General features: G+C 46.3%; 2 protein-coding genes across 9 annotated transcripts in view; one reads left to right on the top strand and one right to left on the bottom strand.

The window, feature by feature from the left end:
• Nucleotides 1–20,005, bottom strand: part of MYO19 (myosin XIX) — a 32,234-nt gene extending 12,229 nt beyond the window's left edge. Inside the window, exons 1-14 of one of the 7 annotated variants that reach the window (XM_043583849.1) lie at nucleotides 19,355–20,005; nucleotides 18,573–18,711; nucleotides 17,206–17,358; nucleotides 13,267–13,405; nucleotides 12,662–12,810; nucleotides 10,745–10,858; nucleotides 6,543–6,675; nucleotides 5,797–5,866; nucleotides 5,140–5,242; nucleotides 4,399–4,495; nucleotides 4,181–4,257; nucleotides 2,404–2,494; nucleotides 1,814–1,985; nucleotides 5–78 (exon numbers count right to left, since the gene is read on the bottom strand). In XM_043583849.1, coding sequence (XP_043439784.1) covers nucleotides 5–78; nucleotides 1,814–1,985; nucleotides 2,404–2,494; nucleotides 4,181–4,257; nucleotides 4,399–4,495; nucleotides 5,140–5,242; nucleotides 5,797–5,866; nucleotides 6,543–6,675; nucleotides 10,745–10,858; nucleotides 12,662–12,810; nucleotides 13,267–13,405; nucleotides 17,206–17,217 — 1,231 coding nt within the window. In that variant the 5' untranslated portion in view covers nucleotides 17,218–17,358; nucleotides 18,573–18,711; nucleotides 19,355–20,005. Of the gene's footprint in view, nucleotides 1–4; nucleotides 79–1,813; nucleotides 1,986–2,346; nucleotides 2,495–4,180; nucleotides 4,258–4,398; nucleotides 4,496–5,139; nucleotides 5,243–5,796; nucleotides 5,867–6,542; nucleotides 6,693–10,744; nucleotides 10,859–12,661; nucleotides 12,811–13,266; nucleotides 13,418–17,205; nucleotides 17,359–18,572; nucleotides 18,712–19,354 lie in introns of those variants that run through there. The other 6 variants (XM_043583847.1, XM_043583851.1, XM_043583852.1 and 3 more) reach the window with 6 other exon arrangements.
• Nucleotides 19,878–23,314, top strand: PIGW (phosphatidylinositol glycan anchor biosynthesis class W). 2 transcript variants are annotated; one of them, XM_043583854.1, is made up of 2 exons: nucleotides 19,878–20,194; nucleotides 21,405–23,314. In XM_043583854.1, exon 2 carries the CDS (start codon nucleotides 21,419–21,421, stop codon nucleotides 22,922–22,924), a length of 1,506 nt encoding a protein of 501 aa, XP_043439789.1. In that variant the 5' UTR covers nucleotides 19,878–20,194; nucleotides 21,405–21,418; the 3' UTR covers nucleotides 22,925–23,314. The 2 variants fall into 2 exon arrangements, with proteins under 2 accessions (XP_043439789.1, XP_043439790.1); XM_043583855.1 differs by having other exon boundaries at nucleotides 19,878–20,379.
• Nucleotides 23,315–25,554: the final 2,240 nt, after the last annotated feature.

Below are 25,554 nucleotides of genomic sequence, written 5' to 3'. Positions count from 1 at the left end.
CTACCTATGAAAGTGGTCCAGGAGTCAGGGTCTGCACAGATGCTGCTATTGATCACGGATACCAGCCAGTCAAACAGCCTGTTGGGGTGGGGGTGGAGGGAGAGAGGACTCTGGTGAGAGGTCAGATAAGCCTGAGATAGCAAAACTGCTCCTCCAGCCAGGGTGCCACACTCTGAAGGGCCTGTATTCCCAGCCAGACACGCCAAAGGATCAAACCCTTTCCTCCCATTTGCTGCCCATCCCATTTTGCCCCACTACAAATGCAGGCTTGTGGTCATGCATGTTCCTAGGATGCACAAACCCGGCCTGTCCTCCCAACAAGACTGAACACACGACCGGTAGACTCTGGGGCTAGACAGGGAATGGGACTCCATCAGTCACTTGGCCGGACACCCAGCTAGTGTCTTAACTGGAAGGGAAGGGGTGAACGGGAAGGCCTAGGTGGAGTTTGCAAAGAACTGAGTTCACTGGACACCCCTGAAAACTGGACCTGTGGCACCTAGAGCTCAAGACCCTGCCACATCCCTTAGTCCTGCATAAGCAGGCCCCGAGTCACCTGAGGGCAAGGGGTACTCTGCACTCTGGAGCACCCCACCCTGAGACGGTGAGGCAGTTACTATGCTGGTGACATGTACAATACTATTAAGGAATTTCTTTCTTACGATTTTTCTTAAAGTGACTGCTCTGCAGTTTATTGCAATTCAGTCAGTTAAGGGTTTCTGCTTTTGTACCAGGGGCTCCAAGTACCTGTCTGAGGCACTGAAAACAAGTGACCTAGTGTTACAATGATCTGATGTTTATTATGTATGAAGTGCTCTATGGTTAGAGGTTCACATGATCTATGATCATCATATTTTATTTTACCGATTTTACAGTGACTTGACACAGGCTTTAAAAGTCTTTGGCATGAAATTAGCTTCAAGGCAATGGGAAAAGAGTCTCTTCCTGAATTGGGATCCGTCTGAGCCAAGCTGCCCTAGGCAATGTTCAACTCAGCAGATCTTCCCTCAGTAATGCTTCTCAAGCTCTTGACTCTTCAAGAAGTTCATGAACATGGGGGGGACCCTCTCCCCAGGTGCCCAGGTTCCCATGAGCACACACGCATGCACACGCGCGCGCGCACACACACACACACACACACACACACGTGTGTTCTGACCCATGGTTCTGGAGGATTCTGGGTCCCCTGACTCCTTACTTGGTACCCAAGGCTCCCTTACTTAGAACCCAGGGTGAGAAACCACCCTTAACCACATGGCCAGAATGTGGAGCTGCTCAAATAACCCACAAGGAAAAGGCCAGGACCCCCACCTTCACCCTGTTGTGGACTCCCATTTGCTGCACACTGTGTTGTCTGAGACTGTGGGCCACACTACTGGCCCTACCATCTATCAATTTCCCCAGGTAACATGAAGAGATGAAGTATAAGGTCACGTGGAGATTGAGGACCCTATTCACCCATAGGTCTAAACCTGGAACTCTGAGAACCCCAGATCAGCTTGGAGGCCTGATGTGCCCGTGAAGACCTAAGCAGGCTTTCCTCACCCATGGCCAAGGGCAGGGCAGGCTCCTATACTTTATTAATGAGCTGAATCTAGCCCAGAATGTGGCAACTTCCCCATGCAGAGTACTCTGGAATTAAGGTCAAAGGCCATGCCCGGGGAAAACCCAGAAGCCATTCATTCCCTGCTGTCCATTCATATGCTTTATCTGGAAGCCCTCACCGTGGGCCTGGGCCTATTGCATGATGGTGTCTGATCCAACTCCAGAGAGGGGGAGAACTTGGAAGGAGGGCAGGGCCCAGAGTGCTTACCGTGCATAGACTAGTTTGGCCAGACAGTCTCTGCGAGTGTCACACTCGGCTCGGGAGCAGGGCTTCTGGAATACCTGCTGCTGCCTGCCTGCCCTGATGGTTCTAATCTGCAGTGTCTCCAGCAATGGGTCTTCTGGAAGCTGCAGCAGTGAGGCTGATGTCCTGATAGAGCCTGAGAGGGACAAATCACCCTCCATCCAAAAAGGCCTCTTTACAAGACACTGTGAAGTCACCCAACTGGACAGAATAAACCTAGGTTCTGGTGCATGAGGAGACTTGCCCAAAGAAGAGACTGGACTTGAACCCAGGACTTATATGTCCCGGTCCACACTGCCATATGTGGGGCAAATCACTTTATAAACCCTCTCTTGTTTTCTCACCTGTAAAACAGAGATGATGCTGTTTGCCTCACCAGAGATAGGGTAAGAAGTAACATCCATGGTTTCATCAAGGGCATCCTCACATTCCAAATTTCACCCTCTGGCCTCCCACCAGGTCCCACCAGTGTTGGCCCTTTTCCAGACAGGGCATACCCTGCTCCCTGGGTGTGTGACCAAAGCTGATACACAGACCCCCATCCTTGTTCTTACACTTGGCATCGTCCATCAGCTGGCAGGACTGGGCTTCATCCTTAGAGTCAGCAAACCAGATGTTTCCGAGGTGCAGCAGTCCAGCCAGGACCTGAGCAGACAGGAGACGACATGACAGGAGCACCTTCTCAAGGGCTGAAGCCTAGCCTGGGAGAGGCCCCTCTCCTGATGAATATAATCATGAGAACAAAATAGTAACAGAAACTCCCAATTGATACCCATGACAGAAATGACACAGGGAAATGTTAAATTACAAACCTATAGGGATTTCTGGCTGGCTCAGTGAAGCATGTGCCTCTTAATCTTGGGGTTGTAAATTCAAGCCCCATGGTGAGTGTAGAGATTACTTAAAAAAATAAAATCTTTAAATCACAAGCCTATAGGCAACAGACGTAGTAAAAGAGAAAGGCAGGATGAGAATCCATGTAGTCTGACTTCAGATGTCTCCCAGGGCAGCCAGTGGGCTCCTATGTCACCCACTGTCTGTCCTTGTGCCTCCCCTCCTCCAGGAGCAAACTGTGAGAACACCACTCCTGTTACTTGTGGACCAGGCTCTTTCTGTGTGGCTGGTGGGGGTTTGGCCCTGGTTCCCTTTGGTCCTTTCTCAGCACTGCTAGGCAGCTGACAGCACAGTCCAGGATAGGATCTGTGATCTTGGTCTCCTAATAGTGGGTGCTCCCTTACCTGTACACTCACTGATCCATAAGGATGAGTCTCCAGGGGCTATAGAGAGGAGACTCATATGTCCAGCAGCTGGGGAACCCTTAGACCCTTATGGGGAGAGCAGAGCCTCTCCTACCATCCCTGTTTGGTCCCAGGCAGGGTATCTCCACATGATACCAGCTTTCAGGCCACAATCTACCTTGGAAGAAGACTGCTGTGCCCAATGGGTAGAGGGTCATGATACTGTCAAGCCAACACTCCTGTCCAGACCCCTGGTGTTGTCCACTTGTCCTGGGCTTGTTCCCATGTGCTGTCCCTGTGGCCAAACCTGATGGTGCCCATACTGGCCATGATCCCCTCCCTGCCTGAGCAGCCCCAATCCAGAGGTAGAGGTCAGTTTCCACTGTACTGCCATCTCCCTGCAGGGGTTTCTCCGTATCTGCTACCAGCCTATCCTATGTATCCCCCTCCTGTTGCTCTGGTGGGTGAGGAGGTGATGGCAGAGGGAGGTAGTGAGCCCAGTTAGCAAAGACAGAAGGGAGAAGAGAGGCCACTAGTGGGATGAGCGGCGCCCAGGTCACATGGGTCAGCACTCCATCCAAGAGGAGGGAAAGAAAGCAGAAGTCAGAATTACTACACCTGGTACAAACTGCCCTATGGTGATGTCTGACCTTGGGGAGGTTACTTTACCTCTCTAGTTTTCTCAAGCACAAAATGGGAAAAATCTCCATATACACAGGACTGTTAAAAAAAACAAATAACTAAGAGGTATGAGCATGATTTTAAAATATGAATACACTGGATGAACATGTGGTGGCATCACTTCTCTATTTTGATCACTGCAGTGATAACTGACCCAGGCACCTCGTCCTGTCCCCCGGGCCACTGTGCTAGATTTTATAATAGAGTACTGTGCACTTGATCACTGTCCTCTATGCTCTGTCCACCCTGACTCCCTGTCCAGGCTCAGGTGCACAGAGGATAGTTGACTCCTTAGAAATTACACAGTGGGGCCTAAAGTCCTAGATCCTCAGAGTTCAGAGAAGGGGCCTATGAAAGGGGCTGCCCATCCATCACATCAACCAAACGTAAGAGGTATGCCTTTTCTTCTCACCTGAAAGATGTTGTTCTGAGTGGGGATGTCAATGCCCAAATGAAGCATGGCCTCTCTGGTCACCTGGAAACAATCCTCTGAAAAAGAATCCAAATCACAGCCCAGTGTCAGCACCCGAGGTCAACAGGGGCTCCAAGGAGTGAAGAAGGCAGGCCCTATGCAGAATGTGAGTGGGTACTGATGGGCTAGCCCAGGGTGCGAGGCAAGACTCCCCCTACCTTCCAAGGTCCTCTGTGGGTTAGGTAGCCAAGAGAAGGATGCTCCCTCGGGGAGGTGCCACTGGAGCCTCTCATCCACGCTGGCTCCTTTACAGATCTGTGAGGAGGGGTGGGAGGGTGGCTGAGGTGGGGGTGTGAGGAAGACCAGGCCTGCATAAGCCTGGGGTTGTGATGAAGAGAAATGCTTTGACATTACAAGGCTGAGACGTCAGGGCATAGAGCCCAGGGCAGGTCCAGGGGCAAAAGCCCACAGTAAATATTCTAAATATCTCTGATGCAAAAAAGCCTGCTGAGGCCTGTGGTCTGATGAGGAAAGCACTCCTGTCTAGAGAGCCCCCAGTCCCCACCTGAGAGCAGGGAGATGTACTATCCATGTTCTAGGGAACCCCCAGTCTGATGGAAGACACATCAGACACAGTTCTAGGGAAGCCCTCATTCTGTTGGAAACAGTTGCCATTCTAGGAGTCTTCAGTTTGGTGAGGGTGACACAGTCCCAGTCTCAAGGACCTTTTGGTCTGACAGAGAAAGCAAATGCATCTCCATGTCAAAACCATCCTGGGAGTGGAGGTCCAACGTGAGGCAGAAGTGTTGCATAAAACTTCCAGGAATAAGGGGCGGCATCACTGAAAGCCAGGTAATGAGGCAGGCCTGGAACATAGTGGGGGTGGAGGGGAGGGTTTGGACACTCAGACCCATCTCCACTCTACATCTGGGTAGCTGTGGGCCCAGCCTGACACAAACCTGGTAGAAGATGTGGAAGTTCCTCTCACTGGAGGCCTGGCAGGTCACTCGAGTTTTCTCTAGGAGGTACGTCTGGACTGCAGCTCCAGTCATCTGCTGGGTACTGGGCACAAGCACGCCAGAGCCCATTAGTGGTCTGTTCATTCCATAGCCATTTATTAGGTACTATCTTGTCCCAGAATGCAATCTAGCCACTCCCCCCAAAGCTCTTTCACTTAAAGTGGGTGTTGAGGACAAGGACCACTCAGCAGGTCCTTAGCTGTTCTGGAACTTTCCCCTGCGACCAGCTCAGTGGACAGGACCAAGCCCTCTATATGTCATTTTGTCCCATCCCAAACCAAGAACAGAAGCCCCAGTTTCAAGTGTAGGGGTATAGTCCAGAAAGGTGGTAGTTTAACTCAAAGCCCCCGAGCAAGGGTGAAGCCGGGAGGAACTCACAGGCCATGACAAGAATACTGCCTCTGGGTCCCTGAGGCTGGAGTAGCTAGAAGTCTCTAGGTTCAAAGATCACCCTCAGGCTCATTTAGCCCACAAACATTACATGCCAAGAGGAGCAGGGTTCTGCCCATAAGGGTAGCCCAGGCTGGAGACTGCCCCAGTCACTTGCAAACTCCCCACCCCAGTCCTCCCATCAGCCAGAGTGGCAGCAGCCATTACCTGTTCAGCTGTAGCTGGATGAACTTCCCAAAGCGACTGCTGTTGTTATTCCTCAGTGTGCACGCATTCCCTACAGATCACACCTATGTTTATAACACTCCCCAACGTTTATAGGGTCCTCATGGGCCAAGGTGGGGGCTATCTCTACCTGCAAGTCACCTGAAGGCCCCTTTGTGGGTTTCCAGGTCACAGGGGACTGGACTAGAGAATGGGCACTCGGGCTTCAGCAAGTGTGTTTCAGGAGAGTTAGAACTTCCTAGCAATGAACTAGAATGAGCAAGTCTCAGTGGTCGGGGACTGTCTTCTTTGAAGGGAAAGGACCAAAATCAACAAGCTGTCACTACTGAGTTAGGTAACATCTAGTTACAACAAACCTATCTTCACCCTACATCTGGGCAGCTGTAGGCCCAGCCTGACACATCTAGGCTCGAGTCCCAACATGGACAATAACTGATGAGCATTCTTAGACAAGTCCCCTTCTTCCCTGAAGCATCAGGAAACTGTATGTAAGAACAGGGTTTGAACTAGGAGAGCCACAAAGTCCTCTCCAGCATACTGTTACATCTACCTAGGCTAGAGGAGGGGATGACTCTAGTGGAAGGAGGCCAAGGGTACCTGGAAGGAGGTTAAGGGTCCAAGGCAGTGAGTGATACACTCTCCTCTCAAAGCACTACCCCTTTCCCTGGGAGATGGCAAATCCCAGAAGAAATGGAACTGAGGTACTATACACAGGACACCAAGCTCACCAAAAGCTTCCATGACAGGGTTGGAGTTTAAGATGCGCTGTTCAATTCTCTCTGCAATTTTGTGACTCTCCAAAGATGTGGGTGAGGCAGCCACCACAGCGTAGAACTTCATCAGGCAGCGGGATGTCCATGTCTGCAGCAGAAACAACCCTGTGGGAGACGAGTCCATGTTCCCTCCCACCAGACCTCAGGATATGGTGCCCACTAGAGCCCTCTTCTCCACCAGACATGTTGCTGACCAAATGGGGGAATAGTGAATTTAACTATGTCCTTGGACAAGGCACTTCACCCATCTGTGAAATGGGAGGGTTGCTCACTTCTGCTGCTTCTAATTCCAGAGGATACCTTTAAGAAATAAAGGAAGAGGCACCTGGGTGGCTCAGTCAAATGTCTGACTTCGGCTCAGGTCATATCTCATAGCTCATGAGTTCGAGTCCTGCATTCGGCTCTGTACTGACAGCTCAGAGCCTGGAGCTTGCTTCAGATTCTGTCGCCCTCTCTCACTGCCCCTCCCCCACTTGTGCTAGCATGAGCTCTCTCTCTCAAAAATAAAGAAACAAAAAAGGTATTTAAAAAAAAAAGAACTGTTAGAATTAACCTTTTTTCAACACAATTGCAAAATTCAAATGAATTATAAGGTAGAGAATAGCTCCCAGAAGGTAGAACAAAATATTAAGAGATGGAAGAGTAAGTGAGAAAAATAAGACTATTAATTACTCAAACTTCCTACTAACAGAGAAGTTAAAGAAAGAAAAAACAGAGGGAGGAAATTATTAAATTATTAGCATAATACAAATTTCCCCAAAGAAAAGAACATGAGTTTTCAGGTTAAAAAGACCCACACAAAATATCCAGCACAATAAATGAAAAACAAAAAACAAAAAACAAAAACCATACCAAGATAAAGACTGAGTTTTTAACACCTATGGATAAAAATGAAGATTCTAAAGGCTTTTAGAAAGAAAAAACAAATCACCATTATGGACTGGGACTCTCTATCACAACACTCAAAAAATATAGAAGAAAAAACCTTATAAATTTGGAAAGAAAATGATTTCCAACCTGGAATTATATAATCCAGCCAACATATCAAGTTTGAGGCAAAATAAACATTTTCAGATGTGCAACTCAAAAATTTGCCCTCCACACACTTTTTTCAGGAAGCTACTAAAGAACGTGCTCCATAAAAACAAGGCTGTTAAAGAAGTTGAAGCCATGGGTTCCAGCAAGGGGGTTTGTCATAGGACAGAGGGCAACTGGGGAATCCCCAGAGCGAGGCAGAGAAGCTCCCAGGTAGTAATTGCATGGCAACAGCCCTTGGCAGTCCAGGCCTCCCACCAGTCCAGGTCGGAGCAGGAGATCTGGGAGCTCCAAAAGAATACCCCCATGACAAAAAAAAACAAAAAACAAACAAAAAAAAAAAACCTGATATACTTGCCATCAGGTGAGTCCAGCTTTGGTGACAAGTTTAGTAATAATAATAGGTATACAGAAACTAAACAAATGAAAAAAAAAGGGCAATTATTAAGTAGAGGGAAAGTAAAAATTATATAAGAAAGGATAGTATATTATATGGTTCTGCTGTGAATAATACATACATGGCTGTAATACTGCATATTAATTAAAAATCATGAGAGGCGCCTGGGTGGCTCAGTCGGTTGAGCATCCAACTTTGGCTCAGGTGGTGATCTCATGGTTCCTGGGTTGAGCCCCGCATCAGGCTCTGTGCTGACAGCTCAGAGCTTGGAGCCTGCTTCAGATTCTGTCTCCGTCTCTCTCTGCCCCTCCCCTGCTCACACACAGTCTCTGTCTCTGTCTCTCTCAAACATAAATAAACATTAAAAATAAAATCATGAATTTTATACATAATTACTTATGTATTTGGGGGCAGAGAAATAGGGCTAAGTCTTTTTTTTTAATTCTTTTCATGTTTATTTATTTTTGAGAGAGAGAGAGAGTGTATAAACAGGGGAGGGGCAGAGAGAGAGGGAGACACAGAATCCGAAGTGGGCTCCAGGCTGACAGCACAGAGCCCATTGTGGGGCTCGATCCCACAAACCATGAGATCATGACCCAAATCAAAGTTGGATACTTAACCGACTGAACCACCCAGGCACCTTAATCATAGTAGGAAGTGAACAGATAAGGTCAAAAACTGAAAAATTAACAATATAAGCATATTGTTTAGAAATACAGATGCAAACACCCAAATAAACTGCTAGAAGATGTGAAAGTAGTTGCCTCTGGAGAGAGGGAATAGTCTTGAGAGATATGGGGTGGGGTTGCTATTTTTCTTTGTAAGCCTTGCAGTACACTTGATTTTTGAACTATGTAACTATGCTACTACTTATTAAAAATAAATGAAAAAAAACATACAGACCCAGCACATGAACATAGTGGCTGCTCAATAAAGGGCTACAGCACTTTGGTTGCATGGGTTTCAGGCCAGGTATAGCCTCGGCGCCCCACAATTGCTCTGGAGGACAATGAACTTTCTCTAGGAGCTGGGTATGAGCTATTGTACTGGCTACCTTGATGGAGCTCTTAAAAATCCTCTCTACATCCAAGTCCAAGCTGCCTTCCCTGCAGCTTACTGTCTTCACCTGTTTCCTTGCCTATCTTTCCCAGTGGACTGAGCCCTCTAAAAGCTATATTTTGCATTTTCCATCTCTTTCCTCCCCCTGCCACTCTTCAGTGGCTAGCCGAGGCTTAGAAGCTGCCAGGTACTCAGTACTCAGCAATTCTCTCATATGTGAGTATAGGCAGAAGCAGTTTATGTTCTAAAGAATTCTTTGTGGGGATGCTTGGGTGGCTCAGTTGGTTAAGCATCCAACTTGATTTCAGCTCAGGTCATGATCTCACAGTTCATGGGATCAAGCCCTGTGTTGGGCTCTGTACTGACAGCATGAATTCTCTTTCCCTCTCTGCCCCACCCCCGTTCATGCTTTCTCTCTCAAAAATAAACTTAAAAAAAAAAAAAAAAAGAATCTCTTGTGAGGGTAAAAGCATTGTGGAAAGGGTGGGGTGGCTAGGTGAGGCTTGGCAAGAAGGTGGTGAGGCCTGGCCCATTGGCCTCCTCTGACCAGCTGTGCAACTCCTTAACCATCCCTGTGCAACATTCTGTCTCATTTGTGGTTCTGCCACCTAGGGGGCCAGTTGATCATATCAAATGCTTCTTTCCTTCGCCACAACCGGCCTGATGCACTGCCCTTGCCATCATGGGGGACCCAAGGATGCAAGTGGGCTCCTCCAATAAACCCTTTCCCACAAGTCACCCCAGCTACTTTAGAGGAGTTCTGCCATGTGCCAAGCATGCCACCAAGTGCCTATGTGCACTTGTTCATTTAACAGTCATTGGAGTCCCAGGAGTTAGGTGTTGGTCCTCCTGTCCTTATCATTTTACAAGTGAAAGAACTGAGGTTTGCAGAAGCTAAATTCCTTTCTAATGTGCTCTTAACCACTATTCTGGAATCCCAATAGCTGACCTCTGTTTCCAATGGTGTCAGAGAGGAGACCTTTTTTTTGTTTTTAACATTTTTGAAGTTTTATTTATTTATTTTTGAGAGAGAGAGAGGGGTACAGAGAATCCAAAGCAGGCACTATGTGGACAGCAGAGAGCCCAATGTGGGGCTCGAACTCACAAACCATGAGATCATGACCTGAGCCAAAGGCAGACGCTTAACCAACTGAGCCACCCAGGTGCCCCAGAGCTGAGACTTTTTTTTTGTTTTGTAATTTTTTTTAACATTTATTTTTGAGAGAGAGACAGTGCCAGCAGGTGAGGGGCAGAGAGAGAGAGAGAGAGAGAGAGGGAGACACAGAATCTGAAGCAGGCTCCAGGCTCTGAGCTATTAGCACAGAGCCCAACATGGGGCTTGGACCCACGAATCATGAGATCATAACCTGAGCCAAAATCAGATGCGTAACCAACTGAAACACCCAGGAACCCCAAGGGCTGAGACATTTGATAAGAAAAGGAAGACTGAGAAAGAAAGAATCTTACCCAGGGTTACATGGAAGAGCCTGGACTAGAACCTGTCTCCTGACTTCCTGCCCAGTGCTTGCCCACCGTTGCACAGTGACTTTCTGTTTGAGCCAGACTATCTGCCTATCTGGACTAGGCAGCAAACAACTCCACTCCTTCCTTTCTACCACCCCCACCAGTCACGAAATTGAGAGGGTGGGAAAGACGCCCTCCTTACCTTTCCAGCACCACTCTCTCCGCTGACAATGATAGACTGGTTGACTGGTTCGATCAGGCTCTGGACATTCCTATAGGTCTGTTCACCCACAGCAAAGATGTGAGGCCTCAGTTTCTAGAACATCAAGGGGTAAAAGGTCACATGAGGGAATGACTGTCTCCAAATAGTGGCTGATCCAATGATGGCTGAAATGGGGAGGCTGCCAACAGCAGTACAAGGAGGCTTCCTCTAGAAAAACTTCCTGGCTGTAACAGTGTTAGACCAAACTATGAGACCCCTATGCTGGCTATAATTACCCATCTTCTCTCAGACTGGAAGCAGTGCTGGCCTTGACCAGTCTATGACCTTAACACTGTCCTCCCATCTTATCTTAATAGTCTTTTTCTGCTATTTATTATTTTATGTTATTGTACTTTGTAGCATGCAAAGAATTTTCCTACAAGTTACTGCCTAAAAAAATCTATGCATTAGGGGCACCTGGATGGCTCAGTCGGTTAAGCATCCAACCCCAGCTCAGGTCACGAGCCTGCAATTCATGGGCTCCAGCCTCACGTCATGCCCTGTGCTGTCAGCTCAGTCTGAAGCCTGCTTCGGATTCTGGGTATCCCTCTTTCTCTGCCCCTCCCCTGCTCGCACTCATCTCTCTCTCTCTCTCTCTCTCTCTCTCTCTTCTCTCTCTCTCTCTCTCTCTCTCAAAAAGAAAAAAGCATTAAATTTTTTTTTTAAAAATCTGTGCATTAGTTACATAGCTAATCCTATTGTATAAATGAGAAATCTGAGGTTTGGAGGGGCTAAATAACCTTTCCAAGGTCTCTCAGCAAGTAAATACAACCATGTGATTTAAATTCCAAGGCCACTGTTCTTTCCATCAACAGGTATTTAATTATCCTCAATGTGCTGGGCATTAAACCAGGCACTGGGGAAATAGGTAACCATGACATGGCTTTTGCCTTTGAAGAAGGAGTCAGTGAGTGAGATATGGGCTCTCAGAGCAGACTTCCCAAGGAGTCCACTTAACCACACTTGGACACTTGGACACTTAACCACACACGAGCTTCAGGAGGGCGATGCCATCTGCATGATGCCTAGCCAGCCCAGCACTGCCCGCCTAGCAATTACCACCTACCTGAAGGGAAAAGGCACCATTCTGGATGGTGTCAGTGCCACCTGAAGGGAAAAGGCACCATTCTGGATGGTGTCAGTGCCATCCCTCTGCACCTGCCCCTGCCACCTCTTGCCTGAACTGTTAAAAGCTTCCAACTGTTCTCCCTATATCCTGTTTTACTTTCCTGAACCTAACTCCTCCAGTTCTAGTCAGTCCCTGGGGACAAAGCACTGTAGATTCACTCTGCCTGCTTCAGACCCTTCTTATCTCATCTCCCATCTCATCTACTACTTCTCTCCTTGACAGCAGCCCTCCTGCCAGCACATTTGCTCTTGCCTCTCCCTGAACACATCATGCACTTAAACACCAACTAGCCAATTCCCTGCCTGTACCATCTCCATGCCATCAGCATTTACTCCTCTCATTTTTCTCAGCAAAGAGGAACACATGCAGAGTTTTCTAGGGCAGTCCTAATCACATGTAATTTTCTTCTTTTCAAAAATGTGGTTTATTAAATACACAAATATACCTTTGTAAATTCTTTCCTATTAATAAAGTCACACATAAGACAAAAATCTATTATCCCATACCCTTATTTTAGGTTCCAAACTCAGTTAAACAAGTATTTATCTCCCACTTTGCACCTACTGTCATGTGTCCAAAATTCAATCTCCTGGTGGGCAGGGCCATGGCACCAGCAGACTCTGAACTACTGCATGGCTGGTGAATAGGTGGATAACGATGAAGATGCTATAAGGAGGCCCAGGGGGACATGGCAGAGCCCTGAGGCCCAGGAAGTGGCTGAGGCTTACCTGGGGCTGAGGAGCAGCGTGGTACTCTCTCATCAGTGCTGGTGAGTAGAGCTGAGGGACAGGCTTGAAGGGGTTCAGAGCCACCAAGGTGCAGCCAGCACTGGTGTAGAACATGTCCGCTGCGTACCGAACCTGCAAACACCTCAGGACTGAAGCAGAGGCACCTTTAGCAAACTGTGGCTCAAATACAAACATAGACAAACACTAGCCTAACAGCGCTACCTTTGCAATTAGCCAAGTGCCTTTAGATACCAGCAGCTCCCTCATGAATAGGTCCAAGATCTAATTAAGATGAGACCCAAATCCGGAGCAAAGTCTGCCCTGGGGAGCCTGGGTGCAACTGCCAGACAGAGGTCTGGAGCAGCCCATTTGGCTCCAGGTCAGGAGTCCTGTCTGCCTTGTTCTGACCAGGGGAAGCTGGCTGAATCCCCACATCACATCTCCACCCTCTTGGAGAGGGCACTTTTTTTTTTTTTTTAAGATTTTATTTTTAAGTAATCTCTACGCCCAACATGGGGCTTGACATCAAGAATCATATGCTCCACTGACTGAGTCAGCCAGGCACCCCTTAGAGATGGCACTCTTAAGGACAGGGAGGCCCATACCTGTCTCCAGCGTCACAGGATTCACCTTGGTGAGGTCATCCAGCTCGTGCAACAGGGCCTCCCTGCCCAGGAACTCCTGTAGGTCTTCTCTGAGGGATTTTCCTCCTTGGGCATCAGAGCCTGACCTGTGGCCATTAACCTGAGAGGCCATGAGAAGAGGGCCATGAAAGCTGGGACTGAGACCAGCTGGCAGCAATGTAGGGGTAGGGGCCTATATAGCAGCAAGAGAACAGGCTTCTAGTTCTACTACCTCAGACACTGATAACATAGGCTGGCTGGGGTTCATATTTCAGGTCTGCCACTTACTAAGCCTATGAACCTGGGTAAGCTACTTAACTTCACTGAGCCACAGCTTCTTCATTTGTAAATAAAAGAAAATAAAACCACTTCACTCACAGGGCTACTGGACAGAAAAATAGGAAGAGTTAGGGGCACCTGGGTGGCTCAGTCAGTTGAGCGTCCAACTCTTAATTTTGCCTCAGGTCATGATCCCAGGACTGTGCGTTGGGATCTGCGCTGACAGCGTGGAGCCTGCTTGGGATTCTCTCTCCCTCTGCCCCTTTCTCCAGCTTGCACACTCTCTCTAAAAATAATAATTTAAAGGGGCGCCTGGGTGGCGCAGTCGGTTAAGCGTCCGACTTCAGCCAGGTCACGATCTCGCGGTCCGGGAGTTCGAGCCCCGCGTCGGGCTCTGGGCTGATGGCTCAGAGCCTGGAGCCTGTTTCCGATTCTGTGTCTCCCTCTCTCTCTGCCCCTCCCCCGTTCATGCTCTGTCTCTCTCTGTCCCAAAAATAAATAAACGTTGAAAAAAAAAATTTAAAAAAAAAATAATAATAATTTAAAAAAAGAAGAGATACACAAAGCATTTAGTGCCTGGCACATAGTGTGTACTCAATAAATGAATAAATTCTATCCCCTCTCCTCTGGATGAGCTCCAGCTTTCAGGCTGGCCAGCTACCAGCCTTACTAGGCCTGGCAGGGGTGGGGCCCAAGGTTGGGGGCTGCTGTAGGGGGACACACAAAAAAAGAATCATGGTTTGGGCTTTTGAAAGAGACCATTTAGCTTGTGATAAAAAATCAGCTGTGAGGTAGCCCCACACCTTCATCACCTGGCTCTTGGGGCTTAAATTTAGCCTATTTAATTAGTTTCCTCTGCCCTGGGTCTTTTTGAGAGGGAGACTGGCTTGGAAGTTGGATGAGGTTAAGAATAGGTACCAAGAGGAAAAGGCCCTTTCTCCTTCACCCTTGCTCATCCTTTATGCCTACACTTTCCACATGTTTTCTCTTTCCATTTTCCTCTCATGGTCCCATTTCTCCTCCTATCTTTCTGAAGACTGCAGGAAAGATGGGGTGGAGAATATAAGGCAGTAGCACCTGGCTGAAATCTGCTTTTGGAGAAAGGAGTACATGATATGACCTGTGTAGGTTTCCAATGAGATTAGTGAACATTAAAAGTTCAACCCCCTCTAGCCAAGGTGGCAAGTGTCATCTGAGAGGCCCAGCAACAAGTTTCCTTCCAAAGATATTGCCTGTTTTCTGAATTTGGGCCCACCATAATCCACAAAGTAGGCTCTTGGCCTCCAGGATAAATGCTGAGGTCAGAGCATGGCTGGATCCATGCAAATCCCTCTGTTCTAGACGGGTAAAAATCACAATCTGAGCCATCATTTATGATCAGCTCTGATCCAACCAAGGAAGTAGCTAAGTATAATGGTCAAGAGCCTGGACCTGAAAGCTAGATTGCCTGGATTTGAATCCAGATTCTACCACTGCCTAGTTGTACAATGTTATGTAAGTTCCTTAATCTCTCTGTCCCTCAATTTTCCTCATCTGTAAAATGGGAATGGTGGTAGCACCTACCTCAGACACTAATAAGCACATCAAGATTTAGTGAAGGCACCTGGCATATTCCCCAAAAGTTAGCTATTATTATTCTTTTAAAAGCAGCTCTTCTTTAATTAGGCAATAATATGTCAAGGCCTAAAAACTACACATGCCTCTTAAGCCTGCAATTCTGCTTTTAGAAAACGGTCCTATGTAAAGGCCATAAGATTCAGTATATATTCAGCTATGTGTAATTGTAAAGCAAACTGAAAACAACCCAAATGACCAAATGGTAGACAATTTATAGTAAATCCTTACAATGAAGTAAAATAGGTTACAAAAAAGTATGATAGCTTCAGATGTTTTAAATATATATATTTAGGAAAAAAATACAGGATATTTTCTAAAATGTTATCTCTGGGTAGTAAAATTATGGGTAATCTTAAGGTTTATTTAGAGAGCGAGAGAGCAAGAGCACATGCATGCATGAGTGGGGAAGGGGCACAGAGAGACTCCCAAGCAGGCTCTGCACTGTCAGTGCGAAATGAAGCCCAGTGCGGGGCTTGAACCCATGAACTATGAGATTACGACCTGAGCCGAAATCAGAAGTTGGACACTTAACCAACTGAGCCACCCAGCCACCCCAATTAAAATTTAATGTTCTTTTTGCTTATATTTTCTACACCGCTTATAGTGAATGTGACCTTGAATAAGTCACTTAACCTCTCTGAGCCTTATCTCCAAAATGGGGATACAGTAGCACTGTACATATAACATTGTAACTTGTTTGAGGACTAAACAAAATTATACATGTAAGATGCTTAGCATACTATCCACTACATAGCAAGGGCTCAACACAGAGCAGCTTGCTAGTATGGTTGTGATGAACATTACTGCTTTAAAAAAAAAACAAAAATGTTTATATATTTTGAAAGAGAGAGTATGCTCGAGAGCTGGGGAGGGGCAGAGAGAGAGAGATAGAGAATCTCAATGCTGTCAACACAGAGCCCAACCTGGGACTTAATCCCACAAACTGTGAGATCATGAGCTGAGCCAAAATCAAGAGCTGGACGCTTAACCAACTGAGCTACCCAGGCACCCCATTACTACTTTCTTAATAAGAAAAAAAAAAAAAAAAGTTAAAAACAAACAGAAAAAGCCCAGAGCAGACAACTGTCTCACCGACTTCTCTGCAGTCTCAAGCCCATTTCATGACACAAAAGTCCGGAAGATGATCAAGTAGTAGTGTCTATTAGGGCTCCCTTGAGGCTGCCTGGCTTCACACTTGGTTATCCTGATTAAGTCTCAGGCATTCACCTGCCTAGGAGTCCACTAGACTGTGAGCTCCTAGAGAGCAGGTATCACCTTAAACATCTGCCTCGGCCCAGTGCCTGGCAACATTTTGTAAAAACTCAGCGAACATCTACTGGCATTCTCTGGACAGAGAGGTGCATAGGAAGGATGATATGGATAGGAGATGGGTGATTTGGAATCCTGCAAGGCTGAGGCCATAGTAGCCTTTTTAAAGAGGCAGAGGCCTGGAGTAAGGGCAGGTTTCATGTCACAATAGCAACCCCTCACTCATGATCCATTCATCAGAATTCTTCTATATTTCCACATAGACATCTTCACCCACATTTTTGCACAAGCTGACCTCTTTGCCTGGACTACTTATTTCCCTTCTCCCCCATCTACTTCCTACATATTCTTTAAGGTTCAGCTTCAAAGAACACCTCCTCTTGGAAGCCCCAGGCTTTCATTGTACCTCAACAGTTCAGGCTGGCAGGGACATTTCTCAGGACTCCCTCACTGGTTCAGGCTTATGAAATCATCAAAGTGCCCTCAGGATTCCCCTACCAATCCCATCTTACCATTCCCAGGAAAAAGAGCTAAAGACCATAATAAGAGAGATTCAAATTAGGTATCAGGAAAAGATTCTCAACGACAAATGAAAAGTGACTGGAGTGACTACATGAAAAGAGAAAAGAAGAAAAAACCTCTAAGGGATCTTTCCCTTCCAAGTCAGGGCAAGTGGAAATTTCACTCAGCCAAGTGACAGATGGGAAGGTGCCTTAGGTGCTTCAGGGCCTAGGTTACCTAAAGGTGAGGTTTTACCTGCTGGAGCATCCTGCTTCAATGTGGTCAGCCAGGGTTCTGGGTCATAGACACAAGGAGTTCTATCCACCTGGTCATGGGGGCACAGGCTGGAGCATGGGTCCAGCAAAGGGCTTAGTTCCAGAGGAATCTGAGAAGAGTCACCCCCAGAGCCTATGACATGAGAGAGAAAACAAGGGCCACACACAGGTAAGGGCTTCTCCAGAGTGACTCACTCTTGCTCCTCCCACCAAGCATGAGGAACTGCAATGAGAACCAGGGCAAGCCTGGGCAAAGAGGAAAAGTCTGTCCTATCCCCTGCCAATTAGGGAACAGGGAAAACTTTTATGACAACCTCGAGAGGCTCCCGGGGCTCCTTCAGGGCCAGTTTTACTACAGGGGTTTGAGGTAGGGCTACATAGGTTCTGAGTCAGTGTGCCATGGAGGATGAAGACACTAGGAGACAGAGAAGTCTCATGTCCTATCCTCTCCGCATCCTATTTTAGTATAGTCAGTAACTGATAGAGCAGGGAGGCTGGAGTCAATTCCTGATCCTCTAGGAAAGTTGTTGTAAGGGAGCAAAATCACAGCTCAGTCATTCATAGGAGAGCCACATCATCTTCCTGGCCCACCTTGATCCCTCATCTTGAAAATGGGGATAGTAAAATCTACCTTACAAGGTAACCTTCAGGTGGGTTGTGAAAGTCATTGATGTCATGGGAGTACAAATCTGAATATTCACTCAGAGGGGGAATATTGTTAGTACTACTCAAGACAGATAATCCATTTGGGAACACTAATCAGGTAGAACAGTCCAGTGTCAACATTAAGAAGGCAAGGATTTCAGAGGAAAATCTGTCTCAGGGACGGAGCGTTGTGAGGCTGTACCCAGGCCAATTTCTGAAAAATTGTAAATGACCCTCAGACTCAGAATTTCCCAGATCTCACACCTCCCTAGCAAGAAGGGATGAGGATGAGGGGTGTCTGTAATGAATTAACCCTGCCAGAGCCTTTTTTGAGGCTCTGAATACATCCGGCATTTGAAAGAACTCAGGGATAAGGACTTCACGGAAACTGGAAAAAGGAGAGAGGGCATCAGAAATGTGTTGGGCACATTCACCTTGGACACTAACCATATGCTGTCCAAGAGAGCCATGAGGAGGCCAACCAAGACTCAAGGAGAACAAAGCTCCCTCAACTCGAAGCTCATTTTAAGAGAGGATCAAAGGGGGAGCATAATAGGTTGTGGAGTTAGAAACGAAAGACCACAACTCCTGCAAGGCAGATCACACTAGCTCTCTAAACCTTATTCCGTTTACTCGTTGGCAAAAAGGAATACTAATATCTACACCTTAAAATGCTGAGTTAAGGATCAAATGGGCTAGTACCTCAGAAGAAGCTTTGCAAAAGTTGTTTATTACGATGCAGCGTTCGTTCATAGCCAGAGTCAAGTCAGATGAGAGCGGTTTTCTCCAGTTCTCCCAGCTCTTGCTCTCTCCAGTTTTCGCGGTTACCAGCCTAGAATTTCTGGAAAGGGTGTGACCACCGTGGGTAGAACAGCGATGGTAATGAACAGATGAAACACCAAGGCAAGAAGCAACCTGATCACTAGGCTCCTCCTCCCCAGCCTCAGGTTCCTCCTGGGCTTAGAGGGCAGTGGGAGGGCAGACGAGAAAATCTGGGTGAGGGTCCTGGGAACCCAAGGGGGGCCATCCCCAGGTTCACGGCGGGAACCAGGACTTCCTCTCTGGACCAGGTGCCGCTCCGGAAGCACCTGGCACGGGGAGAGTACGTCCTTCCCAGGAAGGTGGATGTGACCCTAGCCAAGGGCGCGGCTACCTTGACGCTTCCCGGTACCAGCCGCCCCTTCCCTGTCCCTAGGAGGACGAGGAGAGGGGCAGGAGCCGGGACTCAGCCTACCAGCTGAGACCTTTCCCCTACTTCGGGCCGCCTCCTGCCAACAAGGTGGAGAGGTGGAGGGTGACCATGGAAGGTTCTTGTTCTTGGCAGGGGCCAGGAGCTGGGCTGCCCTCTCCTGAGATAAGAGACGGTCAAAAAGGAAATGGGAAAAGGGAGAGGAAGACGCCCCCTGTTCCTCAGCGCTCCATGGACAAACCTGCCCCTTCGGGGTCGCAAAGCGCTTCGGATCTGGGCTGGGGGTGACACTCACCGGTCCCACGGCTTGAGCCACCAAGCCGACTGCGAAGGCGGGCGGGCCGGGAGAGGCGGCGGGAAGAGCCTGGGAATGAAAGGGAAGAGGAAAGGGCGGGAGCGAGCCGGGGTGGAGAGGAAGCCTGGGCGGCCGGAGCGCACGAGCTGGCTGCTGCTCTGACACAGTGGCCGGAGCGGGCCGGCTCCTCCCCCGAGGCGGGGCGCGCACCGGCGGCGCGGGGCGCACGTGGCCCGCTGGGAATGCCGGGGTCTGAGTTAGGGCTTCAGGTGGGACAAACTATTTTGAGAAGCTGGGGTAAGATGGGGATGAGCCGCAGGCCTCCCGTGTTCTGGCGGGAGAAGCAGGGCTTCCGGGGCCTCACAGGGCCGTGGGGTCCTTCAGTAGAGGACGCCGTGGTTGAACACTGAGCCGGGGCCTCAGACCCCACCACTCCGACAGAGCCCCGTCAAAGGGTTCGAGAGGGTGCGGTGAGACGCGTGACGCGCCTGCTCCGCTCGGGGCTCCTCTGACGGACCGGGACGCAGCAAGCCCACCACCGGAAAGAACAGGCATGGGGAGACATCGGGGCCGGGAATCTGGCTCCAGTCCTGGGGGGGGGGGGGGGGCGCGCGCGCAGAATCCACCCGCCAGGAAGCGCAGGCGCCCCACGTCGGCCGGAAGCCGGGCTCGGGTGGCGGAAGCGGGTTGCTCCCAGGAGGCTGTGCGGCTGCGGTGGGAGCCTGGCAGCGGGGCTCGTAGAGGGCTAAACTGCCAGGGCGCCGAGACACCGAAGGCACGTGAAGTGTAAGGGCCGCCACAGCCGTGTCAGACGGGGAAAGGACTCCTTTATTTTTAAAGGCCAGTTTTTAAAAATTTTTTAATTTGAGAAAGCAATAGAAAGTGCACGTGAGAGGGTGGGGGGACAAAGGCAGAGAGACTCTCAAGCTGGTAGAGTGGAGCCAGCCACAGGGCTCGATCCCACCATCCTGGGATCATGACCAGCCTGGAAATCGAGTCCGAGCTCAACTGACTGAGCCACCCAGGTGCGCGCCCCCACTAGTATCGGTTTGTTACAGTGAGATATTGTTGTTGGCTCAGACCATCCGGCATGTATGCATTCATTTGTTCAACATGGTTCTGGTTTAGTCAACAAACTTCTTCCTGTGTGCCACTTTTCAGACACTGATACATGACAGAAAGGTGTTTTACATCCCTTTGGACCACTAACACTAGTGTGTGCCATACACCCATGCCTCCCTGCCCTCGCCCCTTTCCCCAGTATTAGCATCCATTCTACCTATCTACACCTTAACCTGAAAACTGGTTAAAACTGGCTGTAGGGGCGCCCAGGTGGCTTTATCGTTGGGCAGTCAACTTCGACTCAGGTCGTGAGCTCGCAGCTTGGGAGTTCCAGCCCCACATTGGGCTTTCTGCTGTCAGAGTGGAGCCTGCTTCAGATCCTGTCTCCTTCTCTCTCTTCCCCTCCCTTGCTCGTGCTCTAAAAAAAAAAAAAAAAAAAAGGGAGACGACTCCTGGAGCTCTGGATGTCACTGGAGAACTAGTATTTTGTACTGGAGGCAATGGGTTCAGAGAGGCTGTTCACACAAACCGAAGTACTCCAAGGTGTACTTAAATGCCTTCTCTCCCTGTCCCTCTTGGCTTTGACTTGAAGTCATTAGTTAGGTGTATTCAATTTGTATTACAAAATCTTAATGACTTATCCTATACTTTGTAATAGGAATTCCTAGCTGACTGATAACATTTTCAGGGGTTATATCCGAAATTGCTTTTGAGTCTGCCTTATACTGAGAATAGCTAAAGGTTTTTAACCAATAATTTCATACTAGTAGTATGACATTCTTTTCCTGATGTGTTAGTGTTAGGTTTCTTCCCACAATCTTTGGAAGGAAAATCACAAATTCTAGTTTCTGCTCTGATTTGAAATCATTACAGCCTAAAGTTCTGCTCTGAAACCTAAGAATAAGGGTAAAATCCAGTAAGGTTCATATATATGTCAATTCCACAAGAACTTTGCTTTTCCAATGCATCCCTTTGCTCATTTTCACAGGAAGAAGGAAAAAAATGTCTCAGAAGCAGATGAAGGAAGCTTTTGTCAGTAACCACAATGGAACCAGCGTGCTGGAAGTCACCCAGGGCTTGTGTTTGCCTGCACTCTGTATCGTGTGCAGAGGGCTCCTCATCATTCTCTCACAGCACTTGTGTTCTTCACATACCTGGAGAACTAGATTCTTCATTGACTTTGTTTCCCTAATAATTCCCCTGGTGGCCACTTTGACCATTTTGTCTTCATTTGTCCTCCTTGAGCACCTTGCTGTAATTATCTGTGGGGCAGGGCTGTTCTATCAAATATACTGCAGGAGAACTTGTGCCAGAATGCCTGTCCAGAAAATGCTTGAAAAATTCTTGAAAATCAGTCTAGAATCTGAATACATTCCAGCCATCTCTTGTTTCCGTGTAATTAACAGTGCATTTACTGCTATTGCCATTTTGGCTGTGGACTTTCCACTTTTTCCCAGAAGATTTGCCAAAACTGAGCTCTATGGGACAGGAGCGATGGATTTTGGAGTAGGAGGTTTTATTTTTGGGACTGCAATGGTTTGTCCAGAAGTTAGGAAAAAATACACAGAAGAGTCCAGATTTTATTATCTTACAAAGTCATTGTACTCTGTTTGGCCATTAGTCTTCCTAGGAATAGGACGATTAGTCATTATAAAAGCCATAGGCTATCAGGAACATTTGACTGAGTATGGAGTTCATTGGAACTTTTTCTTTACCTTAATAGTTGTGAAACTGATAACATCATTGCTTTTGATTATTTTCCCTCTCAATAAATCCTGGATTGTGGCAATCAGCATTATTGTGTTATACCAGCTGGCCCTTGACTTTACCCCACTGAAAAGGTTAATTTTGTATGGCACTGATGGTAGTGGCACAAGGGTTGGTTTATTAAATGCCAACCGAGAAGGAATAATTTCTACCTTGGGGTATGTGGCAATTCATATGGCTGGCGTGCAAACAGGGTCATATATGCTTAAAAAAAGATCACATGTCAAAGACTGGATAAAAGGAGCCCACTGTATTTTGCTGACAGCTATTAGTCTCTTCATATCTCTCTACATAGTTCAGGTAAATGTAGAAGTAGTATCTCGGAGAATGGCCAATTTAGCCTTTTGTATTTGGATAGTTGCTTCTAGCCTGATCCTTCTTAGTAGTTTATTACTGGGTGATATAATTTTGAGTTTTGCCAAATTTCTAATTAAAGAGGCTGTGGTACCATGTTCTTGGAAACTGATCCATTCGTCTGTCACAAATAAAAAACATTTAGAATCTCTGGTCTCTGAAGCTGAAAGAAAGGAACCCAGTCTTTGTTTAATCACAGCTATGAACAGAAACCAGTTAATTTTTTTCTTGCTGTCAAATATAACTACTGGTCTGATCAACCTGTTGATAGATACATTACACAGCAGTACTTTGTGGGCCTTATTTGTGCTCAATCTCTATATGTTTACCAACTGTTTAATTATATATGTGCTACACTTGCAAGATAAGACAATAAAATTTTGGTGATCAGTATGGGTAGGAAGTACCTGTGTTAGAGCAATATTTTAGTGAGGAAGAATATTAAATGTGAAGAAAATGGGCTTTTGGCAACCCAGTGTTAACCATATTTTTTTCAACCCTCTATAAATGATGCTTAATGTTTTAATGTGTCTCAACACTATATAAAACAAACCAATAGAGAAACAAGTCTTGTGACTCGTTAGAATATTTATTAAATTTCAGTATTTTAAAGAAACTGCAGTTGTGACACTGAAAGATTGGAGGGTGAGGGGGATTTTTACTTTCTATCTTCTTATATACCATTCTGTATTTTTTTATTGTATGACATAACATTTACATGAAAACATCTCAATGTGAATTTATTGTATGACTTATAATAAAATTTACGTGAAAACATCTCAGTGTGAATTGTGGAATTGTCAACACTTCTTGCTCAATTTTAACCTTTTAAAAAAGCCTAAGTATGTGAAAGCAAGTGTTTATAATCAAATACTTAAATACTACAAAGTCAGAAAACAGTTAAATGCTCCAAATGGAATGAATTGTATGATGCAGTTTACATGCCTAGTAATTATGAGACAATAGTTTTACTTTGGGACTGATTATTTTTTTAGCCAACTCTATGCTAGGAATGATAAGCAGGTTTCCTGATATCTTGGAGCTTGCAATCTAGTGGGGAAACAGACACTGAACAATTATAAACTGTTAAGTCATGAAGTATGGGTTGCCAAGAGTGTCAAACCAAGAACTGACCTAGTAGAGTCAAAGTTTTTCCCACAGATGGTATTTCTTTAAAGATTTCATTTTTAAGTAGTCTCTACACCCAATATGGGGCTCTAACAACCCTGAGATCAAGGGTTGTGTGCTCTACAGACTAAGCCAGTTAGGTGCTCCTAGATGGTATTTTTTTGAACTAGAGCTGATGGATGGTCTGAGGACCATGTTTGTGGTTAAGGGAAGGGGTAAACAGCATTCTAGGTAGAATGTATCCTTCAGCAAAGGTCCTGAGTTGGGAGGATAACTAGTACATCTTGAAACTCAAGGCTGGAGTTCAGAAAACAGGAGAAAGTAATAAGCTAGAGAGGCAGGCAGGGGCCTTATCTCATCTACTATGTTAAAGGGAAAGAGAACCAGTGAGAAAATCATGTACTAGGCTGATTTAATACAACTAAGCTATATTAAAGTTTAATATCCTACTGAGAATTTGAGTCATTTAAAAACTCTAAGTAGATATTTGAACCAGCTGTTCAAAATGTTAAGATTTTAAAAATATAAAATTCTTAGTTTCTGATTATAATGTTCCCTGTATATTGTTTAAAGTGGGGGCGGGGGGAAGGGGCGCCTGGATGGCTTGGTTGGTTGAACGTCTGACTTTGGCTTAGGTCATGATCTCAGTTCATGGGTTCGAGCCCTGTGTTGGGCTCTGTGCTGACAGCTCAGAGTCTGGAGTCTGCTTCACATTCTGTGTCTTCCTCTCTCTCTCTGCTCCTCCCCTGCTTGCACTCTCTCAACAATAAATAAATGCTAAAAAAAAAAAAATTTTTTTTTAAGTGGAAAAAAACTAAAATCTGCCTATTTTCTATTTTCAAGTAGAAATCTAATCATTATAGAAATAGGCAAGGGTCAGAATGCTCAAGTTAATTTTATATTTGGTAAGCAACCTGGATTATTTTTGTAGTATGGGTGGAGCCTCCTCTAACATTAAATTTTCAATTTTCTGTTTTGATCAGCTGCCTCTAAATTAGTTAAAAATTTATTCCTTAAGTCGTTAAATATGACTATTACACTAATTGGTTTACTTCAATTTATTATGTTAATGGCTAATTTAGTATTTATGTGGCATTTTTGCTAACTATAATCAATGATATTTGGAATTAATCTATTATTTTTTTTAACTTTTTAATGTTTATTTATTTTTGAGAGAAAGAGAGAGACAGAACACAAGCAGGGGAGGGGCAGAGAGAGAGGGAGACCCAGAATCTGAAATAGGCTCCAGTCTCCAAGCTGGAGAGCTGAGGAGACTCTAACAATATTGTTCTCTCATTAAAAAAAAAAAGTAATTTAAATTATTTGATGACTAAATGATCACGTTGTCTAACTGGTCTGCTGCTTCTTGTAACTGCTCCTTCATTCTTTTCCGGGTCTTAAATATCTCTCAAGTTTATGTCTCACAATTACAGATAATGAATCATAACTTAAAAGAACAAAGTGTACTCTATGTTTTTTCCACCTCTAATTATGAAAGTCATGTAAGAGAAAGCTAATGAAATAGCTTAATAAAAACAAAACAATTAGTAAGAAAAGACCATGCTGACTTGGTTCTAGTTTATAGAAGAGAAAGAGATCGTTCATTTATTGAGCTCCAATGTACCAGGTATAGATACTGGGGAAACGAAAAGTAAGACAAAGTCCCTGCCTTCGAGGGGCTTATATGTAGACATTATTTTCCCTTTAAAAAAATTTAAGTGGAGGAAATGTGTCTTTTTTTTAAAATTTTATTTATTTTTGAGAGAGAATGTGTGCGAGCAGGGGAGGGGCAGAAAGAGAGGGTAACAGAGGATCCAAAGGAGTCTCCACCCTGACAGAGAGCCTGGTAGGGAGCTGGAACTCATGAACCCCAAGATCATTACCTGCAT

This window comes from Prionailurus bengalensis, chromosome E1 (genome assembly GCF_016509475.1).
Source record: "Prionailurus bengalensis isolate Pbe53 chromosome E1, Fcat_Pben_1.1_paternal_pri, whole genome shotgun sequence".
NCBI classification, from domain to species: domain Eukaryota; kingdom Metazoa; phylum Chordata; class Mammalia; order Carnivora; family Felidae; genus Prionailurus; species Prionailurus bengalensis.
The sequence above is the reverse complement of the archived record's forward strand: the minus strand, read 5'-3'. Positions and strand labels throughout refer to the sequence as shown.

Excerpts from the sequence above, each read along its gene's own strand:
- PIGW (XM_043583854.1), top strand. The coding sequence starts at position 21,419 with ATGTCTCAGAAGCAGATGAAGGAAGCTTTTGTCAGTAACCACAATGGA.